Below are 19,322 nucleotides of genomic sequence, written 5' to 3'. Positions count from 1 at the left end.
AACAAAACTGAAAAAAGTCTAAGATTAACATTAAGGTGCTTGGACTGTAAATGAGTAATTACACTAATGTTCTTCAAGCAATAAAAGGAATGAAATAGAGGGAGTTCCTGTCACAGCTCTGAGGTAATGAACCCAACTTCTATCCATGAGGACATGGGTACAATCCCTGGCCTTGCTCAGTGGGTTAAGGATGCGGTGCTGCCATGAGCTGTGGTGTAGGTGTCATGTAGGTTTGATCCTGCATTGCTGTAGCTGTGGCATCGGCCAGCAGATGGAGCTCCAATTCCACCCCTAGCCTGGGAACTTCCATATGTTGAGAGTACACCCCCCCACACAAAAAAAAGAATAAGAAAAAGAATGAAAGAGAAATTAATAGAAATTTCATTCAATAGAATCAGCTGTATCTCACATTTGACCCTTAGCCAGGGAATCTATGTGCTGTAGGTGGAGCCTAACTTGACAAAAAATAAATAAATAAAATCAATAGTGGTTTAATGGATGATACACTCACAGAATCAGAGAAATGACCACTGTCCACAGGGTGGGTAAAGGAGGTTCCTAATTCCAGCGGCAGCATGACTGGAGCTTGTCTGAAATAGAGGCAGGTGCTGGGCAACCTTTGTATATGATATACACCAAGGGGAAGCCTGCCCATTGACAACAGGGAAAGGCTCAACCCCAAAACCCTCAACATGGAACCAGAGCATTGGCTGAAGGAACACACTTGACAGAGGCTGTGGGCCGCCTAGTCTGGGTTCTTCTCCTTACCAAATCATTGTATGTTTCTCTAAGAACAAGGCAAGGAGTAACCCTTTTCTAAATCACAGACATCATATCTTAACGATACAGCTGTTACAATTGTGCAGCCAATGTGCTTTGTTTGAAGGGCATTTTTAAGTGGTGGGTATGGAGCAGTGTGTTCCAGAGGGGATTCGGGCCCTCTGGCTCACAGGTGACCGCTTGCCACACAGGCCAAGTGACGCATCTGTAACCAGGGTGATTTCCCAGGCACTGCCTGCCTTCCTCAGATGGCAGGGATGCAAAGGGTTTGAAAGGGGGCACAGAGCACAGAGCCATCACCTACGGTCCCCTGACCGCCTCTGCCTGGGGGGGAGGAGCTTCCTGCTGTCACAGAAGCTATTGCTAGCACACCAGTCATTGGAGGAGTTCTGGATCCCCAACATTTTCCTACTCAGCAGCAGGCAGGAGAGAGCAAGGATGGTCCACGGATGTAGCTAAGGGTCCTTTTTTTAGGGGAACTTGCTCATTTTCAAGAGGTGCAGGTACAGCATATGGCAGTTCTGAGGCTTGGGGTCAAATCAGAGCTGCAGCTGCAGGCCACAGCCACAGCCACAGCAATGACAGTTCTAAGTCTTGTCTGTGACCTACACCACAGCTCACAGCAACACTGGATCCTTAACTTAGTGAGCGAGGCCAGGGATCAATCATGAACGCTCATGGATACTAGTCAGGTTCATTTCCGCTGCACTACAACGGGAACACCTAGAGGAGAGTTTTTAAAGAAACAGCTAAAATGAGGTCACTAAGGTGGCCCCTAATACAATATGACTGGTGCCCCTATAAAAAGGGGAAATTTAGACCCAGAAACACACAGAGGGATGCTGATGTGAGGGCACAGGCAGAAGATGGGCATCTAGAAGCCAAGGAGAGAGGCCTCAGGGCAAACCAACCATGTGCATATCTTGATCTCAACAGTTACTTGATACATTCTTGTTGTTTAAGCCCCATTGCCCATGGGATTTGTGATGGCAGCTGGAGCTGACTGATATACTCTCTCTGAAGGCCTGTACACTCCCACCACAGGATGGAGCCTGCAAGTGAAGACACCCTCTCTGTCCCCAGCTGGGCTCCACCAGCATCCTCACCCCTGCCTTCCTCCTGAGACAGCTTCTCTGCCAGGGCCTGTTTCCTTGTCCATGGAGTCAGACAGTGGACCTCAATGGAAGAGGTACTGATGGAGGTCAGGAGGGGCTGTAGGGCCCCAAGGCAGGAGCAGGAGGAGTCTTTCATTTGTTTATTTGGGATTGCAGGCTTGGTTTGTGGGGTGGCCACTGTTGGACGGAAATGCCAAGATGGGGCCATGGAAAGCTGATGGAGCTGGGGGGGGAGGGACCGCAGTTTCCAGAGAAGAGACTGGACTCTGAGGCAGAGACAGTAGCACAGGAGCTTGGCGGGTCAGCACCAGGCCTGCCACGGGACCCGGAGCACAAACAGCAGCAGGGTCCAGGTCTCTGAAGGCACAAAGGCTGTGCCAGGCCCAGGCGAGCCAGCAGCCTGCAGAGACTGGGATGGAACCTGGGTGTGAGGAGGAGGGGCCATGGGCTCAGGGAGGGGTGTGCACTTCTGGATCTCGTCAATCCAATGGGAGAAGTAGCTGACATTGGTGAAGATGCTGGGGTAGGTGGGATGTCGGCAGTCCAAGCCCCAGCTGGCCAGCCCCACCAGAACCCATGAACTGAGGAGGTCACAGACGAGGGGCCCCCCGGAATCGCCCTAGGAAAGAGAGGGGAGTTACTGTGAGCAACTGAGTTAGGTCAGAGGAGTCTCTGCCATCTACGGTCCCTCAGGTGGACTTCTGGGAAGGTCCAAACACCAGCATCCCACAGCAGACCAGCCTGTTTAAGCCATGCAGGGAGGCAATGGCATCATGATTTAGGAAGCTCCTGATTGACCCTCAGGACAATCACAGGTTTCAGTCTATGATCATATGGACGCCTGTGCCCAGAGACAGCCTGGATATCCCTGACAAGGCACTGTCCAAGGAAGAGAAGGGACAGCTACACCCACAGTGCCCAAGAGAGTTGGTCTGGGAGTGGAGCCTGGCCACCTCAAGCCCCTGCAGACCTCAGCTCTTGCAAGACCCTGGGCTGCACCAGCACACCCCTTACCTGGACCCTCTTCATTTTTCATTCATTTAGTCATTTGGTTTACTTTCAACACCTTGGTTGAGCAATTTCAGAAGATGCCCATACCCTGGCCTGGCGGAGGCAACCTGTATTGCTCAGGGAGTCGGTGGGGGTTAGAATGAAATCTGCTGGGACTTACTAGAGTTCATGCTCTCAGGGCAGGGCCATCTGGTTGGAAATCTCCTCATGTCATCAGCCAAAGGGAGGGTCTGGTCCTTGTGGCTGGGGGTAGAGGGGCAGGGGCCTTAGTCACGCTTGCTGCTCCTCCACTTACCCATCCAACATGTGCAGCAAGCAGCCAGGAAGCCTCTGCCCTGGGCACAGGGTCTCCTCCTTTGTGGTGCTTTTGTCAATAAGCCAACCAGCCTGCCATTGGCAGATGTGACATGTGGAAACAAGCCATGGGAGGGTCAGGACAGGAAGGGAAGTGCACTTCATCAAGTGGAGGTGAAAGGCTACTCTTCTTGCACTAGGAAACACAAGGTAGAGTTTCCAAGCGGGAAACAACTGAACTTTCTGAAGCAGGAGCACTGGGAGGAGTAAGTGCAGACCAGGGAAGGAGGGGTATGCCAGGTGGGTGGGAGGAAGAGCAGTGACATGTGGGGAGTGAGGAAAGTATATGGGACGAGGGGTCTCAGGGCCTATGGCAGAGGGTAGGATTTGATCCCCATGGAGAACTGTCTAGGTCATGTCTAGTGCCTGGATCAGTCCAGTGCTGTGTGGAGAATGAACCAGCTGGGAGGCAGCTACAGGAGAGATTACTGATGGAGAGGGGCCAGGTGGTAAGAACAGTCAGATTTGGAACAATAGTTTGAAGCTGCCTATAGGACCTGTCAAATCTGAGCCTCTCTGTCATTAACCATGGGGGGAAGTGCAGAGGGATAGAAGCAGGCTGAGCATGGAGCCCTGGGGCCCCAGCATTTAGAGGTGGGAGGGGAGGGGACCAGGCATAGAGCAGAGCATCTGGTGAGTGCCTGGGCCCAGGAAACAGGAGGGAGACTTGCTTAAGTGCCAAGTGAGAGGAGGACTCAGATCCACAGGCGGTTCTGGTGAGACAAGCTATTGGGGATGGTGGCCTTGAGGTTTTGGATAGCAAGCTGGGGACACTCCTAGGTGGAGTGGGTTAGATTCAGGACTGTTGGGAGGAGTCTTTGGGGGAAGGGAGGTAAAGAAACTGAGCAGTAGATGGTGCGCATTTACACAGGAGCCGTGGAAGGGGCGTCAGAGGACATGGAGCAGGAGAGACTCTGGCCATGGCAGGGATGGAACTTGAGGCTGAGGAGAGAGGGAAGACGCTGGGATAGACGGTGTGTAGGGTTGTCAGGACGAATGACTCTAGTCTGATTGGCTGCTTTTGGGGTTCTCAGTGAAACAAGCAAGATCTCCAGCTGAGAGGGCGGGGTGGGGGAAGTGGCAGGTTGAAGGGGAGCGAAGGGTACATGGTGTGGCTGGCCAAAAACAACCCTCAGAGATGCCCATCCTCATCCCTGGAACCTGTGGCTATTAGCTCATGTGGCAAAGGGGACTCTGCAGCAGTGATGGAGTTGAGGATCTTGAGCTAAGAAGGTTTTCCTGGATTCTCTGGGTGGTCCAATGTAATCAAGATCCTCATAAGGAAAGAGAGACGCAGGAGGTCAGAGTCAGAGCAGAAGATGTGACGGAAGCAGAGGCAGAGGTGTTGCACTTTGAGGACGGAAATGCTGTGAGCCAGGGAATGAGGGTGGCCTCTAAAAAGCTGGGAAAACCAAGAAAACATTCTCCCCTAGGAAAGCCTCCTGAAGGAACCCACCTGGCCAACACCTTGATGTTAGACTTTTGACCTCCAGAAATATAAGATAAATTTCCGTGGGTTTAGCCATTCACTTGGAGGGGATTTGTGACAGCAGCTCCAAGTAAGGCACCTTCTTGGGAACGTGCCATCATTACTTCAGCCCTTCCCCTCTGTGGTCCCCACCTGGGGTAGCCTCAGCCCTCTGCACGGTGGACCCCCTCCCAGCTGTGTGAGGCCAGTGGAAGGCCTTTCCCTGTTCACTGCAGCCCTCAGGGATTCACACAGGGGACCCATGCAGTTGCGGAAATGATGACGGATTCTGAGTCAGGCTCCAATAGCCTCCTGACCCCTGGAGAGCTCTCAGAAGGCAGGAGAGAGCCTCCTCTGGGACCATCTGTTCTGCTGCATCCACTTTTCTAGGGCAGATGTCGGTACAGCTCTCATAGCCTCAGGGGGCGCCCGTTGAGAGGTGGTGATGCGACTACACCAATAAATTTCCTCCAAGGTTAACTGCACTACCTGACTTTTCATTATTGTTTCTATATTCTTTAAGGTGGACTCTGGAGGTCTTTAAAAAATTGAGATGTTCCCATTGTGGTTCAGCAGGTTAAGAGCCTGACTAGTACAAATGAGGATGCAGGTTCAATCCCTGGCCTTGCCTAGTGGGTTAAGGATCTGGCATTGCCACAAGCTGTGACATAGGTCCTAGAAGTGGTTCAGATCTGGCATTGCTGTGGCTGTGGCAAGGGCTGGAAACTGCAGCTTCCATTCAACCCCTAGCCTGGGAACTTCCATATGCTGCAGGTAGGGCAGGAATAAAAGAAAGGAAGGAAAAGGAAGGAAGAAAGAAAGGAAGGGAAGAAGGGAGAAACCCCAAATCTAAGGTATCACATGAAACGTGAGCTACAGTTTGCACTACTGTAGATACAAAGCAAACCTTGCGTGTGCACTCTTGCATGTGTATGCATGTGCATGCATGTATGTGTGTGTGTGTGTGTGTGTGTGTGTGTGTGTGTGTGTCTGTGTGTCTGTGTTGGGCAGGGCCAGAGCAGTGAATTCCACCTTCAGCAAGAAGTTGGGACTAAGCCAGGTACAATCCAGAGAGAGGGAGGCAAACCAGGTCAGGAGACTGGAAGCCAAAACTTGTTAAGTACCTACTGAATGCCAGGCACAGTGCTGCATTTCTATAGGAACCTTCTTCAGTGGAGGCCATGAGCAATTCCATTTCATGGGTGAGGAGACTTAGCTAAGGCCACAATCCCAGTCAATGGAACCAGGTCTGTCTTGCCCCACAGTCTGAGCATTGAGTGCCTTGGCAGGCTCTCTCTCCTCAGACCTGTTTCTGGACCCCCTGTGCAGAGGGAGGGGCCCTTGTGGGGAGAGGTGGGAGCCCCAGGTTGGAGGGTGGGGTCCAGAGCAGGTGACATGGCAGAAGATGAATCTAGGTGGAATCTCTCAGTCAGGCGGTGGTAGGTGAAAGGGGAGGCAGGAGGGGGGTCATTTGCTGGGACTCCCGAGTGTCCAGCTCAGGAGAGAAACCAGAGGAAGGGTGGGGTCGAGGGGCACTACGAATATCCAGCAGGTGAGCAGACACAAGGCTCTGGCCTTGAGCTCCACTGGCATAATTCCTGCAGGAGAAGGGAGGTGGACAAGGCTCTAAGGGATGTCCATGGTGACAGCCGGATGTGGACTGGGCAGGGTGGGGGCTGAACACTTGTTCCACTTCTGGGTGGAGCTGGCTCTGTGAGGAGGCCAGACCAGGACAGGCAGCTACAAATCTATACTACTGTTTAAGAACTGGGAACCAAGAAATATGGGTCTGCCTTCTACCAGCAGCTCACTGGCCTGCCATGAAGATAGCTATCCATGTGGCCTTCTCATGGGCTAGGCCAAAGTCACAATCCCAGTCATCTTGTCCCTCCTGTGTGCATCTCCTGGGGTGCCAAGGCATAGTGCCACAAACTGGGTAACTATAAAAACAATGCAAATGTATCCTCTCACGGTTCTGGAAGCTGGAAGGCTGAAAGCAAGTGTCTCTGTGTCTAGCCCTCTTCACACAAGTCATTGGTACAGGGCCCACTTGAAATTTACAATGGTCACATCTCAAGATCCTTAACTAATCACAGCTGCAAAGACTTATTTCCAGAGAAGGTCACATCCTGAGATTCCAAAAGGATACAAACTTAGGGGACACTATCCAACCCCCTACACCACCCTTTCAACAATCCCATGAAGGAGGCCTCAGACTCCTACACCGTGAATAAGACACAGGCTCAGATGGTGAAAAGACCACCCAAGGGCAGAGCAGTGCCTCTAACTCCAGAACCCTCACCCTCTGCCCTCCACTCCACGATGCCATCTGTGTAAGAGCTTGGCACCCAATGCCAGCTCAGGGTGCTGGGCCCTGAGGGGATGTGGTGAAGGCCTGGAGGCCAGGTGAAGCTTGGAGTCAGAACACGCAGGCCCTCCTTATTTTATGGGAGTGCTTACCCTCTTTGGGCCTGTTTGCCCACTTCTAAAATAGGACACTACAGAGAGTGGATAGACATCTTCACAATTCAACAGTACACTCATGTCTGGAATGTACATAATAGACACATGTACCAAGAGCCCCTAAAGAAAAAGACACAGGGGGAAAAAAACGGAAGGTAAATTAGGAAGAAGATATTCAACGGCAATAAACGTACGGAAGTATATTTCATCCGTCATCAGGAAAATGCAAACCACAATAAATCATCACCATTAGGAAGGATGGAAAGCGCCAAGTGTTGGTGAGCTTGTAAACTCTCAGCCACTGCTGGAATGTGTGGAACTGGTGCAACCCCTCCGGAGATGTTTGGTAACATCTGCCAAAGCTGAACATGCAGATAGCTTTTAATCTAACAGTTCTCCTCAGCGGCTTCTGTGAAATCAAATAGAAAACCTCTGGAAGTGAAATGAAATGAAAAACTTGGAAGCTACTAAAATATCCATCGAGAGCAGAACTGCCCATCGAATTCAATTCACACGATAGTGTCTTGCAGGGCAATGAGGCTGAACAAACTATACCTACGTGTGACAGTGTGGATGGACCTCACAAACATAATGTTAAGACGTGAAAATCTGACAACTGGAAATAAGTTCTACTTATGAAAAATTCAGAATCTAATATAAAGTGTTAAGGTGAAGATGAGAGTTTCCATTGAGTGTTGGTGACAAGAAGGGGAGAGGAGTGTTGGCCACCTGGGGTGTAGCACTGTGAAAGTTCATGCAACTACACACGTAGGGAAAGAGTATGAATGCCTTCTTCTGTATGTATATTTCAATAAGGGTTTTAAAATATGCCTCGAAAATAGATGCTGCTGGAGTGTCCTGCCAGTAGTAGATGTCCTCCTGTGCAATGGGCTGAGGAAGGGGCTAGCCTGGGGGACACTACCAAGAGATAGAGCCTGGGAACATAGGTAGAGGGATGAAACAGAAGGTACCAGGGGTCTCCACAAAGAGAGTGGAGGCAACACAGCCTCCCACCATGGAAACTGAGGCCCTGAGAACAGGCCAGGGAAGAAGGGAAATGACCTCACTCACATGGCAGATGGCCTTTCCTGTAGAGAAGTCCCCAACACACAGCATCTCCTCATACACGGAGAAGTTCTTGCTGAGCCTGTGTCCATATACCAGATTACAGAACTGGTTCTCAATGAGGCCCACCTTAGCCTCCTGGAGATGGAAGGGTGTGGGCAGAGGCGCTGTGAGGATAAGAAGGAAGTCAGTGAAGTTTGCTAGAGCTTAGCTACAGGCTCTTCTGCCTTACTGCTCACCACCACCCCTGCATCATAGGGTTTTCTCAGCAAAGCTGAGCTTTCAGCTCTCTATCAGTCTTCTACCTATGCCTAATAAGGCCTCCCCTGTTTCTCAAACTTTTCCAAACTCATCCTATTCCCACCACCTCTCTCATAGCAATAGACCACACCACTCGTAGTCCATAAAGAAAAAGGCAAATCCTACCAATGCATGCCAATCACTGATGCTTAGCAACCATTCACCAACCCAGGCAAATCCTACCAATACATGCCAATCACTGATGCTTAGCAACCATTCACCAACCCACCTACCCTCTCACAAACCATCCTTTCCACTTCCACTTGTCAATCATTACCTTTCCTTCCCTCCACTAATTCCTCCGTCCATCATCTACCCATCTTGTCTCATGCCCCATTCATCCACTCAGCCTTCCATCTATCTGCTGGCCTATCCATCTTTGGATCTATCTCCCCATTCTCCCTCCATCAATCAATATATCCACTCTCTCCATCCCTCTTCCCACCCACTCAACCATCTTCCCCTCCAGGCACTCATCTTCCCTCCTATCCATCCCCCATCCATCCTCTCATTCAATCACTCATTTATTCATCTGTCTTCAGGTTAGCTATTGTTTAGACACTAGTGATAGAGGGGAACATTTTTAGTTGGGGAAACAGGGTAAGTGAAGTAAATAAGTAGGATTATTTAGCTCTGAGAAGTGTGGTAAGGAAATACAACAGGGAAATGTGACATTATGCATTGCCTGTTTTAGGTTTCACATCAAGGAAAACTCTTCAGAGGAGGAGCTGAGTTGTATATCAAAGAAATGAGTCACCCAGATTAGCAGGGAGAGCCTGTGAGGCTGGGGAAACAGCCAAGGTAAAGGTCCTGAGGTGGGGACAGCCTCAGGATATTCAAGGCAGGAAGGGGCCTGGTGGCTGGGATGGCGTGGGTGAGGGTGCAGTAGGAGCTGAGCAGAGAGGAATGGGGGCCAACATTGCACAGGGCCTGAGAGCCAAGGTAGGACATTTGGACAGTTTTCTAAGCATAAATGAGAAGGCACTGAGGAGAAAGAGCAGGGAACTGGCACAACACCTGCTTCAAAGCAAACACTCAGGCAGTTGTGTGGAGACTAAAGTAGGGCACACAGGGTGGGAGCTAGCAGACCAGTCTGGAGGTCCATGCAAGAACGGGTGGTCTACAGGACCAGGTTGGCAGCATTGCCACCTACCCCACTGCCAGGCCCTGGGGCATAGGCTGGGATATTAAAACAAGAAAGACAGAGTCCCTGTCCTCAAGGAAGAACCAGACTGTGTGTGTGTGTGTGTGTGTGTATGTGACAATGCTGGGGACCTGGTTGTCTGTCCTGTGGTTGGGGATTGTTACTGATACACTATTGAGAAGGGCCAGCAATGCTGGCACATCCCACCCAGTGAAGACAAGTTCTGATCAAAATGCCTCTCCTGATCTCCTATCCTGAGAAACACCTACCAAATTACAACCTTACAAATAATTGCAAATACACATTCTTTTCCCCCTAACTCTGCCACATAAGCTTGTGCCAAACCATAAACACTCTTTTCTTTAATAAAGACTCTTACTCATGAGTTTTTGCCTGCATTTCTTCCCTTTCAATCTCAGAAAAACACAAACTTTTTCTGTTACTCAGTTCACCTAATACACCCACAAAGTAGACAGCTGACCTGGGTTGGGAGAAGAGCAAAGTGAGGTTCAAAGAGTGAAACACTCAAGTTGTAGTCATTCTAACTTGACCTTGGAGGCTCACAGGTCAGAAGTCATAAATATGTTTTCTTTCCATTTTTCCTAAGTGCCTCCAATGGGAAATCTTGGTTCCTCAGTGGCCTAGAAGGGGCCAGGCCCCAAGCATGACCTCTGAGTTGAATCAAGCCATCTTAGATCTATAGCTGATTAAAGCCTTGAAATCAAGAAGCTGACAGGTTCCAAGAACCTGAGTTCTTAACATCCAACAGTCAAAGATTCCCAGATTTTCAGAGCTTTGCACTTAGGGAACACTGAATTTTAGAATCACACACTTTCAGAACTAGAACCAGAATGGTTCAGTCCTCTGGAAATGAGGCACAGTGGACCAAGGTCCAGCGGTTGTTTTGCCTGGGCACCCCTACTTCCCTCCTCCCCTCCTCTGTCCTCCTTCCCTTCTTCCTCCTCCTCGCTTCCCCCTTATCTGCCCTCCCACCCCAGCCTCTCCCCTACCCCCTCACTTTCCTCGTTGAGCATCCCCCAGCCAGTTATCCAGCAGGATGCATTACTAAGCAGCTGCAAGCCAGGGGCTGGGAGGCAGGCAGGGATGATGTAGGAAGTGAAGTTCACAGGAAAGAGCAGCTGCAACATGGCTATGTCACTTCCGAAGGGATGAAGCTTCTCAAAGTCTGGGTGCATGACAATCTGGCTCACGGACATCTCCAGGGTGTGCTGAGTGTGTTCAAACAGCTGCGTGCTTCCTAACAGGACCCGGTAGTTCTCTGGAGCATGGGATTTTCTGGAGGAGGAAGAGCATGCTGTCACCATCATCCCTGAGTGTGGGCTAGGTCTCTTCCCCTGCATATTCATCTAACTGCTGACATCCACCTGGACCCCTGCACCTCCCCATGGTGCCAGCCTTGGTCTCTGCATTCCTAAAGTTCAGGAGCACTTCTTTCTTGAGACTGATATTCTACTTACAACCTCAGACATATGGTTTCTCCACCATATCCAAGAATCAGAGGAGCATTGAATCCTTGTGCTGGAAAGGTCTTTGGTGGGCTCATCAAATGAAGGCCCTTGGATTGTTTACAGGAGATGTTCTGGATTGATCCCAGCTCTACTTTTACCTTCCCAAGGCTCCTACAACCCACCTTATGGCCCCACAATTTTCCTGACCCCTCCCTTCTTTAACCACCCTCCTGCCCAATAGCTGTTTCTCTGCTCAGTTAGAAGCACTTGCCAAAGATCTGTAAGGTAAAGGAGCAACTGAGTGTAGGAAACAGAAACTTGCATTTGCCCTGAACACAGCTGCTCCCATAGAGTAGGTGCTGATCAGATTCTGAGCTCCCAAAGCTCCAGCTCCCAGACCTGGGCTGTGATGTTCCAACTCCCTGGGGATGCCTCCTCATCTGTTCACAAGCTGGGCACTGAGCAGACCCAGGAGCGCCAGGTGTGTCAGACTCCTGAGCAGCCACATCACTCTCCCAGGGTGCCCCATCTCCCACCCGCACAGCCTGGCACCACATCTCCCACATGCACACTAGTGACCATGATTCCTCCTGGGCACACAGTTTTGCAAGAGTAAAAAGTAGAGCCATTCAGCTGCTTGCCAGACATGAGGTCCCATGTCCCTGCCTAGACTCAGAAACCTGGAAATGTGGGGACCTTGAGAAACTGTGATCTGAGATTGGTCCACACTGCATGGCAGCCAGAATGGACACTGCTACTCTTCTGGGGCACATCTGTGTTGGGAGACAGGCCCAGGGGCTGAGGGCAGAGTCTGGGGAGGGTCTGGGAAAGGGAGCCAGGAGGACAGTCCAGGTAGAAGGTACACAGGTCAAAGGCAGGAATGACATGGACCTCTGGGCCACAGACAGCCCCAGAGGAAAGCCCAGAGGAGCTGGGGTGGGACACCCTCACTCCTCCCCTGCCAGTGCCTCTGCTGGCACCCTAGGAAAGAGGACTCACTTGAGAAAGCAGTGGGCAGCAGAAACCAGCCAGCGGGAGTTGATGAGGACAGCTCCACAGACATGCAAGCCCTGGTACATCAGGCTGGCCTGCCATGGCCACTGGCCAGCCACCACATCCTGACCACCAGAGATCCGCCACATCACCTTGGGTTTCCCGCACGCTGTGGAGACTCCCCTGCCACCTACAATAGAGACATGGGTGAGACCCCAAATGCCACTACCAGGGAGGCCCCCTCCACTTCACAGATGGGAAAACCAAGGGCAAGTGTCCAGTGGCCTGGCCAAAATGACACGGCTGCCTGGACTCTGCCTTTACCAGCTGCCACTGAGAATTTGACAGCAGAACACAATGGAGCAGGCTTTCTGAGCATGAAGGCCCAGGGCTGTGGTGAGATGCCAAGGGTGACCAAAGGTGGCAACAGCTCATGGCAGCATATCCGCTGAGCTGGACATCACTGAGGGAGTCTGCCAAAGGCTGGCCATGTGCCAGGCCTTATTTCCCTGAACTAACACACCTCAACAACTCAAGGTCTCCGAAGTTGCCAACATTATGCACTCAAATCATAGCTTCTAAGGGCCGGTGCCCCTCCACTTTGCCCCAGTATCTTAGAGAAGCAGACCTGCAGGCAGGAGTCTGGGGTGATGTGTGACCATGGAACTTAGCAGGACCCCATGAGGCCTCCCCTAATAGACCCCCACCCATGTCCTCTGCCTGCCTTTTGTCTGTAGAAAACTTTAGTCACAGAGTACATTTACCTGGAGAAGTGGAAAAGTGCAGAAAGAAAGGAAAACAGTCAAGCAAAGCAAAATAATATTTTAACGATTAAACAGAGTAAGAATATTTAGCTCCTCCTCAAGGACTATAGATAATATTCTGAGCCATGTCCTTGGAAATGTTTTGCAGATACTGAAACCCCACCAGGTGGAAGAAGTTACCTATATGCTGCACACAAGCACATAGACCCAAACAAGGTGGAACCAGAAGGTGGATGAGGTTGACTCCCAAGTACCTCACCACCCACCAATCCGAAGAAAGTCTACAAGCTGATCAAGCCCTGCTCTTTGAACCTCACTCAGCCCTCGAGGTGGGGGCACACAGCCTTGAGGCTGTTACCCCACTGTGGCCCCCTCTGCCTGGCAAAGCAATTAAGCTGTTCTTTTCTACTTCACCCACAACTCTGTCTCTGAGATTCAATTCAGAGCATGTCCACAGAGACTGAGCTTCAGCATCAACCTGGGGAAAGTCACTCCCTGCCTCTGACTCAGGATTCTCCATTTATAAATAAGAGGGGTGGGCGTTCCCTGGTGGTCTAGTGGTTAGAACTTGGTGCTTTCACCACTACGGCCAGGGTTCAATGCCTGGTCCAGGAACTGGGAATCCCACATTAAGCCGCGGCCAGCAGCGGAAAAAATAAATTAATTGATTAAAAAACACTCTATGCAGTGGCCAAAAAATTAAATAAATAAGAGGGAGTGGGCTAATGAAGACAGCCATGGTTCTAGGACCCACACCTGAGGGCAGGGGTGAGGCCAGGCCCCTAGAGCAGGCATCCTGCTCTAGGGCCTGGGCCCCAGGGACTCAGGGCTCCTCACTCAGCAGTCCTGGGCTTTCCTCCACCCAGCCTCAGGCTGGACCCTGCCAGTGCCCACTTGCACAGCCCCACAAGGGTCCTGGGGCAGTTTCCATCCCAGAGGCCCCTCAGTAGGGGTCCTGTGACCCACCTGTGTTAAGGTGGTCTCTGGGCTGCCTGGTTAGGTGGACCTGACCGCAAACAAAAGAAGAGGTTCAGTGACCCTGGGCACCAAGCCCTGGTCACAGTCAAGCCCCCTCAGGCCCTGCAGGCCCACCTTCTCAGCCCCACACAGAGGCCCCTACGCACCTGTGGCTGCCCAGGCCAATGGCTGTGCTTCCGGAGTCAGAGGCCCACCCTCCACCGCTCGCTCGGCTGCAGGAGCTGGGCCGGGGTCGGCCCAGGACCCTCGCAGGTTTAGGGTGGTGGTGGGCGACCATGGCGGCAGCAGCACCAGCTGCAGCCAGAGGAGGGCGGCAGGCTGGCCTCCTACTTGTCGAAGCCTCGCCTCTGAGACCATTGTCAGTGTTGTGGACCTGGGCCTGAACCGGGCCTGACTCAGCTCTGGGCCTGGACCCTGCCCCCGCCCTGGCCAAGGCTTTGACCCCGCCCCCACCGCGCCTTGACCCCGCCCCAACCCAGCCTTGATCCCACGTGACCTTCCTATTAACTTTTTTTTTGTCTTTTCACCATTTCTAGGGCCACTCCCGTGGCATATGGAGGTTCCCAGGCTAGGGGTCCAATTGGACCTGTAGCCGCTGGCCTACACCAGAGCCACAGCAACGCGGGATCCGAGCCGCATCTGCGACCTACACCACGGCTCACCCGACACCGGGTCCTTAACCCACTGAGCAAGGCCAAGGATGGAGCCGGCAGCCTCATGATTCCCAGTCGGATTCATTAACCACTGAGCCACACCAGGAACTCCCCTATTAACTTTTAAAATAACTCCACTGAAAAATTATTTCTATACCATGAAGTTCCCGTATCACAAGCGACGTTTCAATGATTTCCAGTACATTTTTCTTCACTCATTTGTTTATGTTTGTATTTAAATCAATCTTCTATTTTGGGAGAGTTTTAGATGTATGAGTAAGTTGCAAAATAATACAAAGACTTTGCGTATCCCCCTACCCAATTTCCCCTCTTGTTAAGATCTTATATTGTTATGGCACATTTGTCACAACTAGTGAGCCAATATTGATACATTCATATTAACTCAATCCGGTGTTCCCGTCGTGGCGCAGTGGTTGATGAATCCGACTAGAACCATGAGGTTGCGGGTTCAGTCCCTGCCCTTGCTCAGTGGGTTAACGATCCAGCGTTGCTGTGAGCTATGGTGTAGGTCGCAGAGGCGGCTCAGATCCCGCGTTGCTGTGGCTCTGGTGTAGGCCAGTGGCTACAGCTCCGATTCAATCCCTAGCCTGGAAACCTCCATATGCGGTGGGAGTGGCCCAAGAAATAGCAACAACAACAACAAGAACAAAAGACAAAAAAAAAAATTTAACTCAATCCATTAGCTCTCTTTTTTCAGTTTTTTTTTAAAGTTTAAGGCATAGAGCTTAATGATTTCACTTACATACAATCATAAAATGATCATCACAATAAATTTAGTGAACATCTATCACTCATATAGATACAAAATTAAAGAAATAGAAAAAAAATCACTCATAAATTGTTGAGTGCCTCTTCAGGCAATCTATGAATTGGTTTTCAGAGTCAAACACCAAGGTTTGACTTGATGTTTCCTTTCACTTCTTTATCCATCAACCCAATTTTTTGTCCCTCAACCCACTCTGCTTCCTATCTGGCTCTTAACTTACTTCAACAGAGGCTAGACTTTCTGAACAAAATTCACAATTTATCATCTGATAAACACTTCTGTAGTAATGGTGCCATGGAACAAAGTATTTGAAATTAGGATCGTCTCAGCAGATCCAATATGTTCATAGCTGTAGGTATATAATTCCTAATGAAGAAGTCCTTGTGCTCCAACCAATATCCAGCAGGACCAGCCTAATATTCCTTTGTTCTGGAGAGCCCCAGTGCGTCAAAAACGTGGTTGTGCAGCCCACAGGTCCAAGACCAGAAATTATTATTGTTAAATATTTAACTTTTTCCCTGTAAATAATTTAATATTTTAAACTAATAATACCTTCTCATGGATCACAATCCAATTGTGCAAAATGGAATATGCAGTGTTGAGTCATGCGTCCTCCCACCTCTTTCCCCTGTCCACCCAGTCCTCTTTCCCACAGGGAACTAGTGTTTACTTAAATCCTTCCATAGATGTGTTATGCAAAGAATTTAGAATGCAATATATTTGCATTTTTTAAAATGCAGGGTTTTCTCTGATTAAAACAATATATTTTCAATACATTTGCAGATGTTTACAATGACTCTCTTCTTACATTAACGAGATTCCTTTCTAGATGGGAGTAGACTTCCAGAACAAGAATTTCTACACCCCTTAAAATCAAAAGTTTTGGAAAGAATAAGATGGTCAGGTGTATTTAATTAAAATAGTAAGTACCCAAATGAATTAGAACTTCAGGTAAACAATATGTTGTGTTTTAGTATAATCATTTCCCATTCAATATTTTGGACATAGTTTTACTGAACATTTTTTCATTTTTATCTGAAATTTATTATTAAACTTAGATCTCGTACTTTATCTGGCAACTCTTCAAAAAAAAGTATAGCACAGTAAACTAAATTGTTAATTACTCATTGTAAGAATCCTTAACTGGATTAAAGATTCTTGAATGTGCCACTTGGCTCCAATAGAAGACACCCTAGTTGCACACACACCCACACACACACACACACACCTTCAGCCTCTTTTGATGATATGGGATTTGGAAGAGCTATCATTCAGCACTGGGTTTATGTGTCAAAATGAAAGAGTATTTGTGTTTCATAGAAGAAGATTGGTAGGAAATTGGTCAAGGGAGATGAGAGGTGAAGACTTCAGAGGATTGCAAGCAAATCTCTTGAATTTCAAGCTTTACTGTCTGCTAAATGTTTCTTGCTCCTTGCAAAAAAAAAAAAAAAAGTTGCATGCAAAATGGTGGCTATTGAAGAAAGGCATTGAATTTTGAAGCCAGGCCCAGGTTCTTTCCTCTTCTTTCTAACAGTTGTGTAGGAAAGGCATTTCTAAACTCCTGACCAATTTACTTGTGATTTCTAAGGGTTTTTTTTTCTACCTCTAAATTTGAAAATGGTCTATGTTTGGTACTTTCAGAGAGTGTTTTCTTGGCCACTTGAAGGGAGTGACTTACACAGTGTTCATCCATTTTAATATTTCCAAGGCATTTAGTGGTCTGCAGTACAGAACTGTCTTCTTACAGGTTCTCTCTCTCTCTCTCTCTCTCTCTCTCTCCCTCCCTCCCTCTCTCTTCTTTTAGGGCTGCAACCTAAGCATATGGAAGTTCCCAGGCTAAGGGTTGAATCATTGGAGCTGCAGATGCTGGCCCATGCCACAGGCACAGCAAAACAATGCTGGATCTAAGCCACATCTGCGATCTACACCATAGCTTGGGGCAACACTGGATCCTTAACCCACTGAGAGAGGCCAGGGATTGAACCCAAGTCTTCGTGGATACTAGTCAGGTTCGTAACTTCTGAGCCACAATGAGAACTGCAACACTTCTCTCTTTCATTCTCTTTGGTAACTATTCTGTGTACTCTACCTTGACCTTAGCTGAGAAGATGAGGTGAGAGCAATTCAAGGCAAATCATGGTGAACTTTAAAAAAAAAAACTAAGTGTTGAAAAAATACACAGTTTGGAGACATTTCTCATGACTTGAGCATTTATCATGGAAAACTTTAAATTATTAACCAATAGCTTCATATTAGGGGAATAGTGTGGCAAGATAATGTACCCTGGCACTCCAGAAAGGCAGGTTTCCTTGTTGCTTCCTCCTCTTGTCTAGTCAGTCAGTAGTTAATAAACGATTCTCACTCATGGCTCTGACACAGAATTTCAATGAGTCTTCTCTGGACTACTGACATAAAAACCTGCAAAAACTTGTGAAAAATTATCCAGTTCCAATTCTACAATCACTTTTGTGCTATATCAAAATCCTAGACCACAAATATAATCAAATTAGTCCAGATGTAACTTGGGGAGACAGACAACAGAAGGGCATAGATAAAACTCCTTTGGACAATGATGTCTGACTATTCCTGCAAGAAACTGGGGGTGTGGTATTGACTGCTGAGAAAAAAAAAATCTGTATATGGATCACAGACCTCCGAAAACACATGATATTCTACACAAGCATGGAATATTAGCGGTATGGTGAGATACAATGTTTGTGTCTTGTAGAATGTTCAGTCTCTGAGCTTAGAGCCTTTGGTGGTGTTAGATGTGAGGGATCTTCAGAGGTATTCTATGCAGTAGAAATGAATGACCAGTGAAAGAATCTGATGATTGAAATTTCTTTGGCAAGTATAACAAACTCAAGTCAGTAGGTTGATTCCACTACTATTTTTTTTTCCAACTGAAATTGTGTAATATATTGCTGAAAAGTAGGAGGGGAGAATAAAATTTGGGAACGCTATGTCAACTGGAATTGACCCAAACTTTCAAAACTTGCTCAAAGTTACAACAAAAACACTGCAAAGGCAACATCTATGAATCCACATCTATTGAAGAACCCCCACGTATTTAAAAAAAACTCACTAAGTAAAAACATTATAGCAGAATCAATTCATTTGGAAAAACTCTAGGAATGGAGGAGCCAAGAGACAGTAGCTCTTAGAGTGTTTCTCAGGTCTAAAATTCTTCACTAGAATTGTTCTTTAATGGAACTATCAGGCTTGCTAGGAAAAAGAATCTACTATTTCTGGGGAGAAAAAAACTAAGGAAACCCAAGAAAGTGCAGCCCAAAGGGCGTGAAAGCACTTGCCCCAGTTTGAAGATACTGTGCTTAGGCTGGTGCTCTCCAAAACTCTTTCACAAGGGTCATATCTAAATGAATGGATTTCACGTTTGCAATTTTAAAATCCCAGGGGCTCATCTCACAACCCCTAGTTTTAAGAAGAGAGGACCACAAAAGTGCTGAGAAGACCTTGCCATAAAATCTTCCCAGGGGATCCCAATCCTCCTTTGCTTTCCTCTTTCATAGCAACCTCCAAGGACAGCTCTGCAAGGCCCCACCCCTTCACGCATGCGCACACCCACTAGAGGCGGGGCTCCCCGCATGCGCAGCGCTGTCCTCCAGCTGCTCAGAGCATCTGTTGAGGCCTGACCGCTTGGGAAGCCAGTAACACACGTGCCAGCGTGGAGGGTGGGGGTCCAACGGTCATCCCGGCTGGGGGCGGGGCCAATCATGGCAGCTTTTAGAATCAATTATTTGAAAGCAGGAGTAAGGAAAATGGACTTTTCACCTCTTGGGTGTCCTGCTGTGCACTCTTAGTCACTCTGTGGGTTATTTGTGGCCTTGTCCCAGTGAGTTCACCACCGCCCTGTGCCCCTCCCCCACCGCCACCAACTGGATCTCGGTGTCCTTGCAGTGTTTACACCAGGGTTGTTGGCACCACTGTGGAGCAGGTTGCATGCAGGCTTCAGTGATT

At 48.9% G+C, this 19,322-nt stretch overlaps 1 protein-coding gene across 1 annotated transcript; it reads right to left on the bottom strand.

The window, feature by feature from the left end:
* Window positions 1-2,196: 2,196 nt before the first annotated feature.
* Window positions 2,197-19,080, bottom strand: LOC146396375 (putative serine protease 47). The gene is made up of 6 exons (XM_084995491.1): window positions 18,907-19,080; window positions 14,051-14,198; window positions 12,169-12,352; window positions 10,719-10,996; window positions 8,263-8,423; window positions 2,197-2,514 (listed from the first exon to the last, which is right to left on the bottom strand). The coding sequence occupies exons 1-6, from the start codon at window positions 19,078-19,080 to the stop codon at window positions 2,197-2,199; spliced, it is 1,263 nt and encodes a 420-aa protein (XP_084851617.1).
* Between the last annotated feature and the right edge of the window lie 242 nt (window positions 19,081-19,322).

Source organism: Sus scrofa, chromosome 14, assembly GCF_054392235.1.
Source record: "Sus scrofa isolate SSC_HxYL_T2T_F1_AM1 chromosome 14, Sscrofa_HxYL_maternal_Yorkshire_Landrace_v2.0, whole genome shotgun sequence".
NCBI lineage: Eukaryota > Metazoa > Chordata > Mammalia > Artiodactyla > Suidae > Sus > Sus scrofa.
This window is presented reverse-complemented; position numbering and strand designations above follow the sequence as displayed.